This window comes from Hippichthys cyanospilos, chromosome 5 (assembly GCF_059441005.1).
Source record: "Hippichthys cyanospilos isolate Australia breed blue-spotted pipefish chromosome 5, RoL_Hcya_1.0, whole genome shotgun sequence".
Classification (NCBI taxonomy): Eukaryota; Metazoa; Chordata; class Actinopteri; order Syngnathiformes; family Syngnathidae; genus Hippichthys; species Hippichthys cyanospilos.
Genome location: NC_142373.1, coordinates 347,107 through 361,766, shown reverse-complemented (window position 1 = coordinate 361,766; position 14,660 = coordinate 347,107). Strand labels below are relative to the sequence as shown.

Genomic DNA, 14,660 nt, shown 5'->3' with positions numbered 1-14,660 from the left:
CTAGGCACTGTTAGAACGTTTTTACTATACCTTAGTTTTACACTATGCTCCCACTAGCTGTTTATTCATCCTTCCTAGCGATCTCGCATTCTTTTAGAGGCACTCGGACATGATCAGAACCAGACCGTAGTGCAAGCTGCAACTTTGCGAGTCCCAACTTTTTGTAGTGTGGCGGGGACGGCGTGCGGAGGAGGAGGAAGAGGAGAGGGGTTGGGGCGAGGGGGGGGGGACCCCCGCTGAGCCCCTCGGCTGAACGGCAGCCAATCGCCTCGTCCGCCGTGCTGCCACTCACCCAAATCCGTCCAATACCCGCGGTGGCATTTCTAAAGCGGGTCCCCCCACTGCGTGCTCCAACTGTTGTGTGTTCTGCCCATCGCTCGAGGACAGAGCGAAGGGGGAAAAACAGAGTTAGAAGCCGGACAAAAGAAGTTCTAGACCCCCTTATATCCATATTTCCATGCGTGGTGCATGAGGGCGCGCGCATGGAGTAGTCATGGAAGCCCCTTTGAGCAAGAGGAACCCCGCGTTAAGATTAGCGGATTTGGCAGCAACGCAAGTCCTTCCTCACCAGAACATGACAGGCTTCCCGGGGCTAGGGGGGCATCACCCTCTCTCCCACCATGCCCACCTCCACCCTGGGGAGCTGGCCAACGACCCCGGCGTGGCACTCACTCCATTCGGACCCGAGCACATGGCACAGACAAGTGCTCTCAAACTCAGTCCCTCGCAGCACATCCAGAGCCACCACGAAGCGCAGACGGCGGCAGCAGCGGCGGCTGCGGCGGCGGCGGCGGCGGCGGCGGCGACCGCAGCCTCCTTCGCTCCGGCGCAAAGCTCCGTGGGCTTCCCCGTGGCCCACCACCCCCACACCGGCTACTCCGGCAGCAAGGACTTGATCCTCAGGAGAGAACTCTCAGCCTCCGCCATGCACGCGCTCGGCGACCAGTCCGCCGCCTCCCCCCATCCCCACCACCACCACCACGGCGTCTTCATCTCCCCAACAGGTGCGTACGGCCACGCCGACAGCGGGGCCCACTCGCTCTTCTCGGGGCTCCACGAACAAGCGTCTCCCGGCTCGCACCCGCACCACCACCCGCTCAACGGCCAGATGCGCCTGGGTCTTGCGGGGGACTTCTACGGGAGGTCGGATCACTTCGGGGCCCGGCAAGATCACTACGGAGCCCCCACGCTGCACGGCTACAACAACGTGAACGCAGCCCACGGGCCCGCGGGGGCCTTCCTGCGCTACATGCGGCAGCCCATCAAGCAGGAGCTTATCTGCAAGTGGGTCGAGCCGGAGCCGCACAGCCCCAAGAAGCCCTGTTCCAAGACCTACAGCACCATGCACGAACTGGTCAACCACGTCACGGTGGAGCACGTCGGCGGGCCGGAGCAGAGCTCGCACGTCTGCTTCTGGGAGGAGTGCCCGCGGGACGGGAAGGCGTTCAAGGCCAAGTACAAACTTATCAACCACATCCGAGTGCACACCGGAGAGAAACCCTTCCCGTGCCCCTTCCCGGGCTGCGGGAAAGTCTTCGCCCGCTCGGAGAACTTGAAAATCCACAAGAGGACGCACACAGGTCAGTCAATCCACTCTTAAATCGGAGGTTTAAAACATAAAATTGTGAAATTGGTGACTTGGCCCTGCGCAGTTAAGCGCGCAAGAACCGAAACGGAACTGCAAAATTGACTCAAACTTAGAAAAGCAGCATGTTAAAAATAAGACCAGTTCTAAGAACGAAACGAAAACATTTACGCAATGCTTATTTCAATGCGTTTTTGCGCACGGATTTTTATGCACATCTCCCGGTCTTCATTTGTGGTTTAGTTTTGGCACTACAGGTGACTTAAGTGTTCGGGTGGAGTTCTGCTACCAGAACCAGAAAAGTAAAGGCTTTTAAAACTTGTCGAAACAAACATCCCCGCACACCTCCCTTAAAAAGCCAATGGAAATATATCGATCGTGATCAAACTTATCATAAACATTTCGACTTTTAAGTGCCAATGCGCATGTGCACGATATAATATGCGGCGCATGTGTTTCCAACTTCACCCTCCTCCTCTTCTCCGCCTCACACATGTAACCATGAGGCCTTGAGGCATGTTACACGTGTTCACACTGTAAAACATGCGATGCACATGTGAGGAGGGGGCTCAGGGGCGAGCGCGTTCATGCGTTCACAACGCTAAAAGAAAAATAATAATAACTCTTCTGATTGCCTCTTTCTCATGCAGGTGAGAAGCCCTTCAAGTGCGAGTTTGAGGGCTGCGACCGGAAGTTCGCCAACAGCAGCGACCGGAAGAAGCACTCGCACGTGCACACGTCCGACAAGCCCTACTACTGCAAGGTGCGCGGTTGCGACAAGTCCTACACGCACCCGAGCTCTCTGCGCAAACACATGAAGGTGCACTGCAAGAGCCCCCCGCCCCCCAACAACGCCACCACCTACATCCCCTCCTCCGCCAGCAGCAACCAGCTCGGGGAGCCCCTCTCCCCGCAGCGGAACCGCTCCGCCAGTCTCTCCCCGCAGGTGACCAACCTGAACGAGTGGTACGTGTGTCAAGGTAGCGGAGGGGGTGTGCACCACCAACAGCACCAGCAGCACCACCTGCACTCCCCCTCCAGTGACGTGCCAACGACGGAGTCTGAAGATGAGGACTCGTTTAGGGACTCCGACCCCAGGACGATGCTATGATTGGCACCTCCTGGAGGAGGAGGAGGAGGAGGGGGGGGGGGGGGGGGGGTTAAAAAAATAAAAGCACTCATTCAAAGTGGATGCAGTTCAACAACCAGCTCCGATCAAATTAACACTTTTTAGTTTGATGATGCAAATTGAAGCAATATTCAGATTTCATCAACAAGTATCTTGCCGTCCATTAGTGGTTGGGCCAACGATTTAGTATCAGTGCCCTTTATTTTAATGTCGTCTCAGAGGAGCATTCAAAATTCATGGTAAAAAAAAAAAAACAAAAAAACTATGATCTTGACATTTTAGAAGCCGCAAGGTTTTCACTCCTTATATAGCGTGAAAATGAACTACTTTTTCAATTTTATGAGCGATCGTTGATCACGATTAAAGAAACCCACAGGCTACATGTTTTGATAACAAAAAATAATACGTTTCAAAAGTTCTCGTTGTGTTTTGGATGTTGTTTTTTGTAATATTTAAGAGGTATTTAAGTCTATATTTTATGCAACGACAAGAAAAGTCCAGGAAGACCCTAAAAAACACACTGACAGGCTTGGTCGGATTTCTACATATGCGAGTGTACTCATCTTTGTGGATGTTGTAGGTTTTATTGACACTAGAAAAACATACTGGGATTTTTCCTTTTTTGTATATTGTAATTTATTTGCTGGTTTCAATGTTGTACTGAAAATACAGAGGCACCAAAGAAACAATGATAATAATCATAATAATAATATACCAGTTTTTGTGGTAGTACCCTGCTGATATTTTTGTAACTTTTGTTATATATTTTTTAAATTTTAATTTGCAGATTTTTAATTACATTTTTGTTATGTAAAAAGACTGACTTCAATAGGCTGTGTAATGTGAAACGTTTCTTTTTTTTTCCAAGAAATCTCTCGCATGCCTTTGTTATTTTTTAAATATCAGTGATGTGTCTCGTTGAGGTGCATGTTGCCATTTTGACATGATGGATATTTAAAACGAATATGAAAAAATGGGGAAAGTGACTGTACGGACCTTTGATGTTTCAAATTTAATTTACAATATAAAAAAACAAAAACAAAACAAAAATAAGGAACAAAGAAATAAATAAGGAAGGTGAAACTATGTCCATGGCGCAGATGGTTTTGTGTGTTCATTTTATTTTCCATGTGACATATTCGAATCAGAGCGATTCTCACCTGCGATTTCTAATTAGTTATGCCAGTACAAACAAAATCTGCTGAAGAAAAATCCTGACTACATCAACAATCGAAGCGATTCTTATATATTCCCCGCACTGAAAATGTAAAAGGCCCAATGTGGCCCTCTATAGAGCGGCCTGCGCATGTGTTGGGCCCACGCTCAGCTTCAAAGCAACTCACAGGAAGGATTCGTGGCCTCTTAAAAAAAAAAAAAGTGCACTGACACTGATGCTTACATGATTATATGCATGAGGTTTTAAATGGCGTTTGAGCAAAGCAGTAGCAGGATCATCACCTGCAGGATGGTTAGATCCCAAATTGCTCAATTAACAGTCATCTTAGAAATATATAGGAAAAAAGCACATTAAATGAAATTGAGATTTTTTTTTTTTAATGGAAACACAATTTGTCCCACAATCAATGCACGTCAATCCTAATCTCCAATCAAAAGTATAGAAAATGACGTATCCAAAGGGGAATAAAACATAAATCGGGCGTGCATATTATTATATTCGGATTAAAAATCATATTATACAGTGTAAAAAAGCATAAACACGCAATACGAAGAGTACATACACTTTTGTTATAATGTATATTTCACTCGTCCTGAAATGTGACTGCCCCGATAATATAATTAGATTTTACTGTCAAAAAAAGAACGTTCATTGCGCATAGATAATTTCCGCTGCATTTTTATACATCATGCGACATTATGGCTGTAGTTAAGAAAAAAAAAGTTAATGACTATGAAAGCGTAATGAACGTCTGGTTTTCATCTCCTGTCTCAATGGTGCTTGCGTATTCATATCTTCCTAAAAAAATAGAAATCCAAGCAATAGCACATATTTTATGTCTACAATCAATCGTCATAAATATCGAAACCATCTTCTATCGTTGCTTCATTAAATACATTTTCACATTTGATGGAGAAAACAAGCACACGCATGCATGTACTTTGGATGGAAAAAACAAACAAACAAAAAACACAACCCAAAGCAGAATGAGCTGTTTTTATTTTTTTATTTGCATGCAGTCGAAATTGGTATGAAAAAAAACCTAACCGAAAAAAACGAAGAAAATAGCAAACAATTTAACAATTTCACAGTAGTTGACTCACTCGCTACTTTGTAGTGTTTTCATTATAAGCTATGTGACGTTGACTCCTACTCAAATAATGACTTTTTTTTAATACAAGGCGGCAGCAAGGTGCCTCTTAAAAGCCACTTGGTCTTCTTTTTCAATCAAGAAAATCAACATAAACATCCTTGCTCTTATACGGCGCGAAGAGGAGGGAAGTTCATAAAATAAAATGGAAAAGAAGAACAAGAAGCAGCGAGGCGGCGGTCACCCTCCAGTGAGAAAGCCTTTGAAGTGGAACTTATTATCCCGGGAATACTTTTGGGGTTGTCCTAACGACGCGGCTGAATGGGAGAAGGCGCGCCTTTGTCAGCGATTTGTTCTCCTTTCGTGGGACGCCCGTGGAAATGTACTTACACGGGCCACCTTAACACGCCGCCTGCAAATCAGTAACGGGCCGAGTCAGACATGCAGACGCCACTATTTGGACCGAAGGACAAAGCAAGAAGAAGAAAACAAAACCACGCACATTAAGAGGAGAGAAAGAGTTAAATGGTAATAACGCAGATATATGCACAAACAAAACTAATTGAATTGTCGCCAAATTTTGCTTCTAGTTGTCAATTCAGTCGCACCTTAAAAAATTTAGGAGACAAACACCTGCACACTCCGTAGGGGCATTGCAAGGCTGCCTTTTTTGGGAGGGGTGACTCGGACATGGAGTAAACTTAATTTCCGCGCGTTCCCTCCATCATCGCTTGGTAGTATTTTTAAACATTTTTTGGCAGAAAGGTGCATGGGTTGTGTGTATATGTGTGTGTGTGTGGGGGGGGGGGGGGGGGGGGGGGGCGGTGGGCACATAACAATGCCTCTATTTTAGAGGGCATTGTAAGGTGTGTGCATTAAAACCCTTTTATTTTCCACTTTAATGTCACAAAAATTACCTTCAACAATATGAACGAAACCTTGCCAACGTAGGCGGCAGATTGGGGAAGGTAAAAGGGGCGGTGAAGTAACAAAGCCTAAAAAAATTGTTGTGGTCATTTTCTATGTGCAATAGAGGGCATTTGCCATTTGTTGGCGGGGAATTAAACTATGATTGTTTTTTTTCTCGTAAAATAAATAAATAAATAAATAAACAAATATATAAATACATTGAAATTGAAAAACAAATCCTCATATGCATGCAGGACTACCGTTCCATTGACTTATAGAAAGAGGAGCCACACTTACTTTCTTGTGTAAGAATGCGTGCACATGGTATTAAAAACATTCGAAAGAATACCTGATTACTGTCACATGGCTAAGTTGTTTTTTTTGTGGAGGTAAGGGGAAAAATAGCTATACAGACCAAAACATTTGTATTTCAATTGAATGTTATAAAGTCAGACCTTCTTCAAATGTCAGTTTTTTAAAAATGTGCAAGCAGGGGCACCTTGTAAGGTCACCAACTTTTTGAAGGTACTTGCATGAAAAAAGGGCAACCAAACGAAAAAAAAAAACATCACATCTGTCCATCCATTTTTTCTCACTAGGATCGCTGGCTTGCTGGTGCCTATCCCAGCCCTTTGGGCAGAGGGCAATTGCAGGGCAAGTAGTCACATGTCACTGCAAAAAAAAAAAAAAAAAAAAAAAAATGTATTTCAGGGTGGGAACAAAAAATCTTCTACAGTATTCTGAAGGAGTAATTATTCGTGAGGAAGTCACATAACTTTAAAAAATATAAAATTGGATGATATTTTCTCTGTAAATCCTGGGCACCACTCCACCATTTTTTTGTGGGGTGAGGTAAAAATGGCGTATACATATTTCATCACAAAAGTCGTTATATACTACTACTGACAAGGCTGCAAGGTGGCATGGCTGAGTGGATTTTCTCCGGGTACTCCGGTTTCCTTCCGCATTTCCAAAAACATGCATGGTAGGTGTACTGATTCGGTCACTCTAAACTGTCCTGAGGTGTGATTGGGTGTATGAATGGTTGTTCGTCACTGTGTGCCCTGCAATTGGGTGGCAACCAGTTCAGGGTGTCCCCCATCTGATGCCCAAGGAAACAGACACTGGCATGGACACCAGCATGCCCGCAACCCTTGTGAGGACAAGCGGTTAAGAAAATGGATGGATAAAAATGCAAATAACTTAAAAAGCTCATATTTCTAATGTGCGTTACTAGCACCTGGCAGTGGGTGGGCTTCTTCTCCTGGGAGTGGGCAGGGAAAAAAGGGGGTAAGCTCCTCTCAAAATACTGCACTCATTCTTGGCACTTTCTCTTCAGTCGAATGAATTGCACTTATTTCCTGCCTTTGTGTTGCTTTTGGGGGTACAGAAGGATAGATACAGGTGTGCACGGTTGTTTCGTCGTCCACGCCTGGACCAGCTCAAAGCTGTTGTGCATTCACTTCTGAGGTTGAGAGGAGTGAGGGAGTTGAAACATGTGACAATGCATGCTCCCAGGGGGGTCGCTTGACTGACCTGGACCCTTCTAGGCTTTTCATTGCAACTTCATTAAATCAATTACTCAGTGAGCACATCAGGATTTTTTTTCTTGTGGTTGGGAGGTTTTCATATCGAGGACAGAAGAAAAGGAGGACATTTTGACATGAGACATTTTTGGTGGAAACCCTAAACCAATCACATTCAAACTCATGTCAAAACAAAGTGGTGGCATTCCTCTAATGATGAACAATGTTATTTTGGTCCCAAAATGATCAGTTGGAATCATGGCCACAAAGTCCCACCTTGGTTTCATCAGCCGTAACAAGAATATTTTGGCCACCCAACCTCATTGCGCAGACAAGACATTGAAAGATTGTTGTCATGTGCACAATACACCCAGTACATCAAATTATTGGATGCACTGCTGTTGTGGCATATTTTCCCCAGTTAAAACAGGTGTTTCAATTCTTGCTAAAAGTTTTCTGTGTGTGTGTGTGTGTTTGTGGGAGGGAGTAAAGATTTTAGGTTCGCAATAATAGCGGAACAAAGTTTTGAAGTCTGTCCACCTATCTGTTTCCCCCACCCGCGCACCCCTGGTTAATATGTGATGATCTTATTTTATTTATTTTGGTCTTTTATTATATATATATATATAAATAAAAAGATTAGAAGCTGAAGAACACATCTTAACCAGAGGTACCTATAAATACGAAGGGCAGGCACTGTATGATACAGTACAGTGTATTAGTCGGCTCAGTGGTATACCTTGCGGTCATTGACAATCAGGCAGTTCAAATTAAGTTCCTAATTAAGTTAATTTCAAACAAAGTAGTCTGTGATGACATGTATATCAAAACAGGGTGTTTGGAGGCAAAACGTGCTCGTCCACAATTGTGCACTTCTGATTAAAGTGTAGCTTATACATAGCTCACAATAATAATAAGGTACATTTTTCTAATAATCAATTAGTGGATGCTTGGTGTGATTCATCGTGCTTGTCTAAAACCATGACTCTCTACGTTGGGAGGCCAATGGACAAAACAGTAGGCTACATAACACATGGTACAAAACAAAACAAAACAAAACAAAACAAAACAAAAAAAGAACACCATAAGTCTATAATTACATGAATACATTTTGGCTGGTGAAGCTAATGCTCTGTAACTATTTTCATTGTGTGTTCCGCAAACCAATCGAATTGATAGTCCCATTAGCAATTGGATTGATCAAATTCTGACCTATTTATATGTAACCAATCTCAGCCTAACCAAGACAAATGGTAACCTTTTTTTAACCACTCAATTTTTAGCGATGTAGCCATTCAACATACCTACATTAGAGGCATCTCTCATATTTTTCACAGACAAAAAAAAAAATCTTCAACCTAAACTGTAAAAAAAAAAAGAAAAAAAATATATACACACACACACACACACACACACTGTATACATATTTTAAAGGCTGCTTTGGCAGTCGTGCACTATTATCTGCAACAAGACAATATATCATATTTGGTGGCTGGCTAACATAACATCTGCGGGGGTAGAGGACTTGGTTCCGGTCCAACAGGCCCCATCCCGAGGACTGGGAGCCACTCCAAGCCAGTAGGTGAGCAGAGAGCAAGGTCGTCCACGGACGAGTCGCTTCCTGCTAGCCGCTCCTTCTGCAGCTTGCCGCCGGCCACAAAGTCGATAGTTAAGTGCAGATAGGCGTGAGCAAGCTCAGCCCAGTGAATGACCAGCTTGCCCTAAAAGCCTCTAAATGCAGGATGTAGGCTTCAGCATACTTGGAAAGAGACAGAAAACGGCCAGGTGGAGGGAGATGGAGGGGGGGAACAGAAGGAAAGATAAGCAGATGGACTTCTTACGGGATGGACACTCTTGATTTGTGCCCAGGGATGAGAGTGGACAGTACAAGGAGCGGCTTCATCGCCGGAGTGTGAACAATATCCTGCGGTGGTCCTTTCAAAATAAGTCCCGTCCCTTGAAGCCAAATTCATTGCACCTCACCAACATGCTGCAATCAACATGCTGTAGTGAAAACCACAAAATATATCCTTATGACATAATCTCAACTAAATAATGAAAGAGAAAATCTCATCAAAATAATCAGAAAACCTTATATTCATTTATTTGACAGGTCATGTTGTATTAACACACTGCAAAATCATTTAAACCTATCGATAAAGTCATTCAAATGCATTGCTAAAAGCAAATTCAAATTTTATGCACAAATCAATAAATACCCCATGGTGCTTGAGAAAACTGCTCTTTTTAGCATTAGTTTGTGTACTTTTTGCGTGTTGTTTTTCCTTCTGATGTACTATTTTGTTATTTGTTTTTGCATGTACTAAACATAATGGTAAAAAGGTTTCCTGTTTTTATCTTATCAATTAACAATAGAAAAAACAAACAAACAAACAGATCTCATGCCGCTGAGTAGCGATGGATAATGAGTGTGAAGCTAGCGGCTATATTGATTGAGTCACAATACCCCTTAAGATGCTCTTAAAACATTCTGAAACAATTTAATTGTTCTGAAACTAAGACTTTCAGAACATCATCAGAACAATGAAGACCATCTCAGAAAGTCTTAAGAATAAGGGAAGTACAATTGTGACCTTGAACGAACCTTGCCAAATCCCTGCTTCTGTCAAAACTTGCATATGTTTGCATTTTAGTGGGATAGGGGCTTTATCTGATATTCTATTATATTCACATAAATAAAGAAATAAAACATGGTCATAATTTGTTTCCTTCAATCCATCTTTGCCTTGACCTGGAAGATGTTTTTCTTTTGCTTAGTTTTCTACAACTGCTACAGCGGTGGTTTGCTGCCCCCTGTCATCTTTTTCAAGGCCTCCGCTGGACAAAACAAATGACTCCATCGGTCTCACTGGTAAAAAACATACAAAACTTTTTCTGCTCTTTGCTTTGTGGCAGCCAATCATCAATTGGGGGACATCCAACTGCACACACAGGGTTCTGTACAGGCAAAAAAAAAAAAAAAAATCATGGAAGTTTGTGGCAAACACTTGCAGCTTTCAAAATTGGGACAAGTGAACACAGGCTTGTCGAATGGAATGGTGAGCAAGGAACTTAGGATACCGGGAAAAGGCCCAGTCAAAAAAAAAAAAAAAAGTGACAAGACTACAACTTCAAAGAAAAAGAAAGCTCTTATCAGGCAATACCAGAAGCCCCACTTAAAATAATTATTTCTCGTGGTAAGAACTTCGAGCACTACTTTTTAGCTAAAAAGGATCCACAAACTGACAAGGAATGGATACTCTACCTTTTGGCTACCAAGCCAGATAAGATCGCAAATGGCAACAGCCTTAAAAGTATGTTTGAGACCCCCCCAACAGCCCAACTGTGTGAAGAGAGAAACGAGCAGAGAGCTCCCATTGGTTTGTCCCCCACAGACGATAAAATTGTCAAGCGTTGATTCACTCCCCCTCCAGTCCATGCTAAAAACCTCAAGCGTTGACCGGTCCGTACTACGAAAGACAACCATTCATTTTTTTGGACACAAAAGTAATTAATTCCCTTTTAGAACAGGCTCTAGTGCCATCCATTCTCTATTATTTTGCTTCTCCTCTACTTCGCTCTATTCCATTATATCGCAGGCACAGACACACTACAGTATCATCAGAGGGAGGCCTTGAATGCATCTCGTTTGCCTGCGGGAAAAGGTCAGCTTTTGGACATGATAGGAGGGATGGAGGAAGGTGATGTCCATGATCATAGAGAAGAGAAGCTCAGATAAAACCCCTCCGCCTATTATCATCTCAATGCAAGTCCACCACAGACCAACTTCAGCATCACTGTTGGAGCTCTAATCCATCGTGATAAACCAACACACCGGCAAAAAGGGGGGCAAAAAAAAACCTTCAGTGAGGAAGCATTGCATGAGCCCTCAACCATGCAGAGGAAGGGACCTCCCCTGGATTTCGGTGGATCCAAAAACATCACAGGCGACATACACCCAAATGGCTTGGCTTTGGCAATGACTGATATGGGCCTAGTTGGTCAGAAGAAAATGTGCTGTCTTGATGTTTGCAGCCTGCCTGGGATAAGCTAGAAAGGAAGCACAAATGGCTGGATAGGCAATGGGATTGAGATACGGGGGTCTCTATTTGACCCATGGCTTCAAAGGGAATGAATGAGGCCCCAGAAGAGGCTTAGGACAGAAATGATTGAATGCCAAGATGACCTATATGGTGTCTGCAAAATAGCACCTATACTCCACTTGCTTGTTTTTATTGGTCTTCTTTGATAAAAAGCCCCCAAAACAAAGAGCCAAGTCTATGGAGAGCTCTTCTATGACTTCTCTAATGTGTCCCACCGGACATTTTGCTCTAGAAAGTCACTATCACAAGACTAATTGTGCCATTAGGACAGCCCGAGCAGAGGAGGGCCACCTCTTGGCCCTCCACAGACATATTCGGTGGTAAATGGCAGCATGTTTCGGAAAAGACCTCATGTCAGATCTATCTTCGTGACAAGCAGAATGACACTCAAGGCCCAACCACTCCCCAGTTTGGATCAGCACCAAAATCTACACGTCGCCTCCAACTTACTTTCATGCAGAAATCCTGGGAAAAAAGGGTGTTTCTGAGCTGCTGATGGCTGGTCTCAGAGCGACAATTGCTTTCATGACAAAAGGATGGGTGTTCAACTTCACACACCTGTCCCGCCATTTCAGAAGTCGCTGAAGTACAGGCAGCTGCTGTCTTACTAACTCTTAAGCGGGAGACTGCTTTGTCAAATTTGTCACCTTATTCAAAGCAACGTCAGAAAAAAGCTGTGTGAAACAGGAATCTGATATGACTCATTTTGGCTCCGAACTACTTCAGAAGGCAGAAAACTGGCTGGTGTTCTTTGTCCAAGATTGCCCCTCTTCATACAAGAAATTAGCTGTAAGAAAAACTAACTTCAGATGTGCAGGCTCACAGAATGAAAACAGTGCATCACCATTGATGGATGGCAAAACTGATGCACAAATTCTGAGTGTAATGTACAATTTGAAAAACATTAAGCCCCATTTCATGCCATTTTTATTTATAAAGAACAGCAGCACCGGTAGAAAGCTTAGAAATACCGGCTTTCACATTACGCTTGTGACAATAGCTACGAAAGCGGAACAAGCTGTTTGATGAATGTTTTTGATCCGGCCTCATTAGATTGAGCATTATGGTATAGCCTGAACTCACATTTCATTCGGTGCCCGCAGAGAAAGTACTCAAAACAGATAGAAAGTGAAACTTGTCATGCTGCACAGTTTGACCGTGACCCCAAAGGGCAAGTGGCACTCCATTAACCCCAACCCCCACTTTTACTGGAGATGTTCTTAACTCCCAGCCAACCCCCCCCATGTTCTCATATAAAGAGGATTTATGTCTATAGTCCATCAGTTTGCAACACCTTCCATACAAGTAAGCTCGGATCTCCGGCTGGATGCATTTAGACTGGAATTAAAAAAAAAAAAATACTTAAAATTAACTTAAAAAATTAACTTAATAATTATACAATTTTCCAATAAGAAATAAAGTGAAGAGAATTCATGTGTTCCGATTCCACAAACTAGCTTCATAATGGAACTTTTATTAAATGTTACAGGCCATCCATGAAGTAACATTTTGATATTTAACACTGTTAGTCCTACTACAATACAGAAACAAAAAAAAAACAACTTGAATTTTGGTTTGTAGTTAAAAGCAATTTTCAGTATAATACAATGGCTTCATGCAACATACAATTTTAATATTTTGTTTTGTTTTGGATTTAAGATTAAAGTCTACGAAATAGGCTACTTAAATCAGGTGTAGACTAGGCGTGTCAGATTAACTGAATGATTGCATTCAATTAATTACAGTCATAGTTAAAGCTGTTTTTATTTGTGTTAATATAATTTTTTATCTCTAATTTACTTAATGTATGATTATTAGATTTGTATAATCCATTGGGTGTCTTGTCTTGTATTTTTAGGAAATTTTATTTTTAGGAATTTTTGGAAAACAAAGGCCAATATTTAATTTTATTTTCTTAGCGATTGCCAAACAGCATAATTGCTCTTGATAGTCAAAACTATTGATTGCAGCCTGAATTTGTGTCTAGTCTCATAAACAGCAGAAGGTAAATGGTTACACCTGCATCTGTTAAAGTCTGTTTGAGAAAATAAGTGATGGAAGCCACTTTTTTCTTGTTGTATAATTATCTTTTATATGCCACAATTATGAAAATGAAAGAAAAAAAAAGAAAAACCTGAGGGTTTTTCTCAGAACATTTTAGGTGAGATTAATAAGAGATTCATTAAATCAAATAATTGAAGATTTTAATCTTTTTTTTTTCTTTTTTCATCTCACAATTCTAGTTTAGACCAGTTCTTCTGAAGTAAGGGCGGGTCCCACTGGCGGGAAAGTTAATTTTTAGGCTTAAAAGTTAAGGCTTGTTGAAAGTTTATTTATATTGTTTTTTTTTCTTTTGTTAATGTTCAAAAGGATACAGTTTTAGGTATACAAATACACTTTTTATGTATTTATTTTTTCACAGATAATCATCTCATTCATAGTCACCGGCAAGCCCAGGGGGGTGCTTGCAAAAAATAATTGAGAATAACTGACTGGTATAGGCTGAAGGAAAATAAAGACAGCAACTGTCCCATTACCTTTGTTTGAAATTGCATGTTATCCAACAATTTCGAGGCACGAGAAGACACTGAATACAACGTGATTATTTAGTGCTCCTCATTCAAACAAACTAATAACTGTCACTACTTTTGAATAAGCCGTCCCCCCTCCTCCTGTTTGCTTGAAGGACCAAATTAACAGGCTGCCTTGCACAGTGATGAGCACCCCTGAAAAAAAAAGCGGAGGGGGTGTCAGGGGCACGATATATACAAAGCTTGAGGACGAATGAGGTCTTTTCTTTCACTGGTAGTTCGTGGCTGGGATTAAGAGAGAGGGCTCTTGACTCCTTCCTTTCACGCTGGAGCACAAGAGTGCTTGTCAGCGACTTGTGCGAAGAAAGAGGAGAAGAATACCCGAGTGCAGGGTTATCGTCTTTTTAATTGGATTAAAAGGATGTCGTATTTGAGTCCCGAGCGTGACCAACATGTCGCCATCCACTCTGTCCTCCCCTGATAAATCAAATACAACACACACACAAAAAAAGTGAGACGTTGAAGCAAGGGTGGGCAAGGTAAGGCTTGTGGGGCTATGTGCGGTTCATTTGAGCATTTGATCCGGTCTTTATCAAAGAAGACTTCACAA

The 14,660-nt window shown here is 42.5% G+C and overlaps 1 protein-coding gene across 1 annotated transcript; it reads left to right on the top strand.

The window, feature by feature from the left end:
- Positions 1-260: 260 nt before the first annotated feature.
- Positions 261-3,800, top strand: LOC148423086 (zinc finger protein ZIC 5-like). Its single transcript, XM_088414899.1, has 2 exons — positions 261-1,580; positions 2,236-3,800. Exons 1-2 carry the CDS (start codon positions 494-496, stop codon positions 2,694-2,696), a joined length of 1,548 nt encoding a protein of 515 aa, XP_088271025.1. The 5' UTR covers positions 261-493; the 3' UTR covers positions 2,697-3,800.
- The last annotated feature ends 10,860 nt before the right edge of the window (positions 3,801-14,660 follow it).

What these genes read in the sequence shown, in the direction of transcription:
- LOC148423086 (XM_088414899.1), top strand. Translation starts at nt 494, where the DNA reads ATGGAAGCCCCTTTGAGCAAGAGGAACCCCGCGTTAAGATTAGCGGAT. An exon ending in CCACAAGAGGACGCACACAG is followed by an intron (nt 1,581 to 2,235) that starts GTCAGTCAATCC and finishes TTTCTCATGCAG; the next exon opens with GTGAGAAGCCCTTCAAGTGC.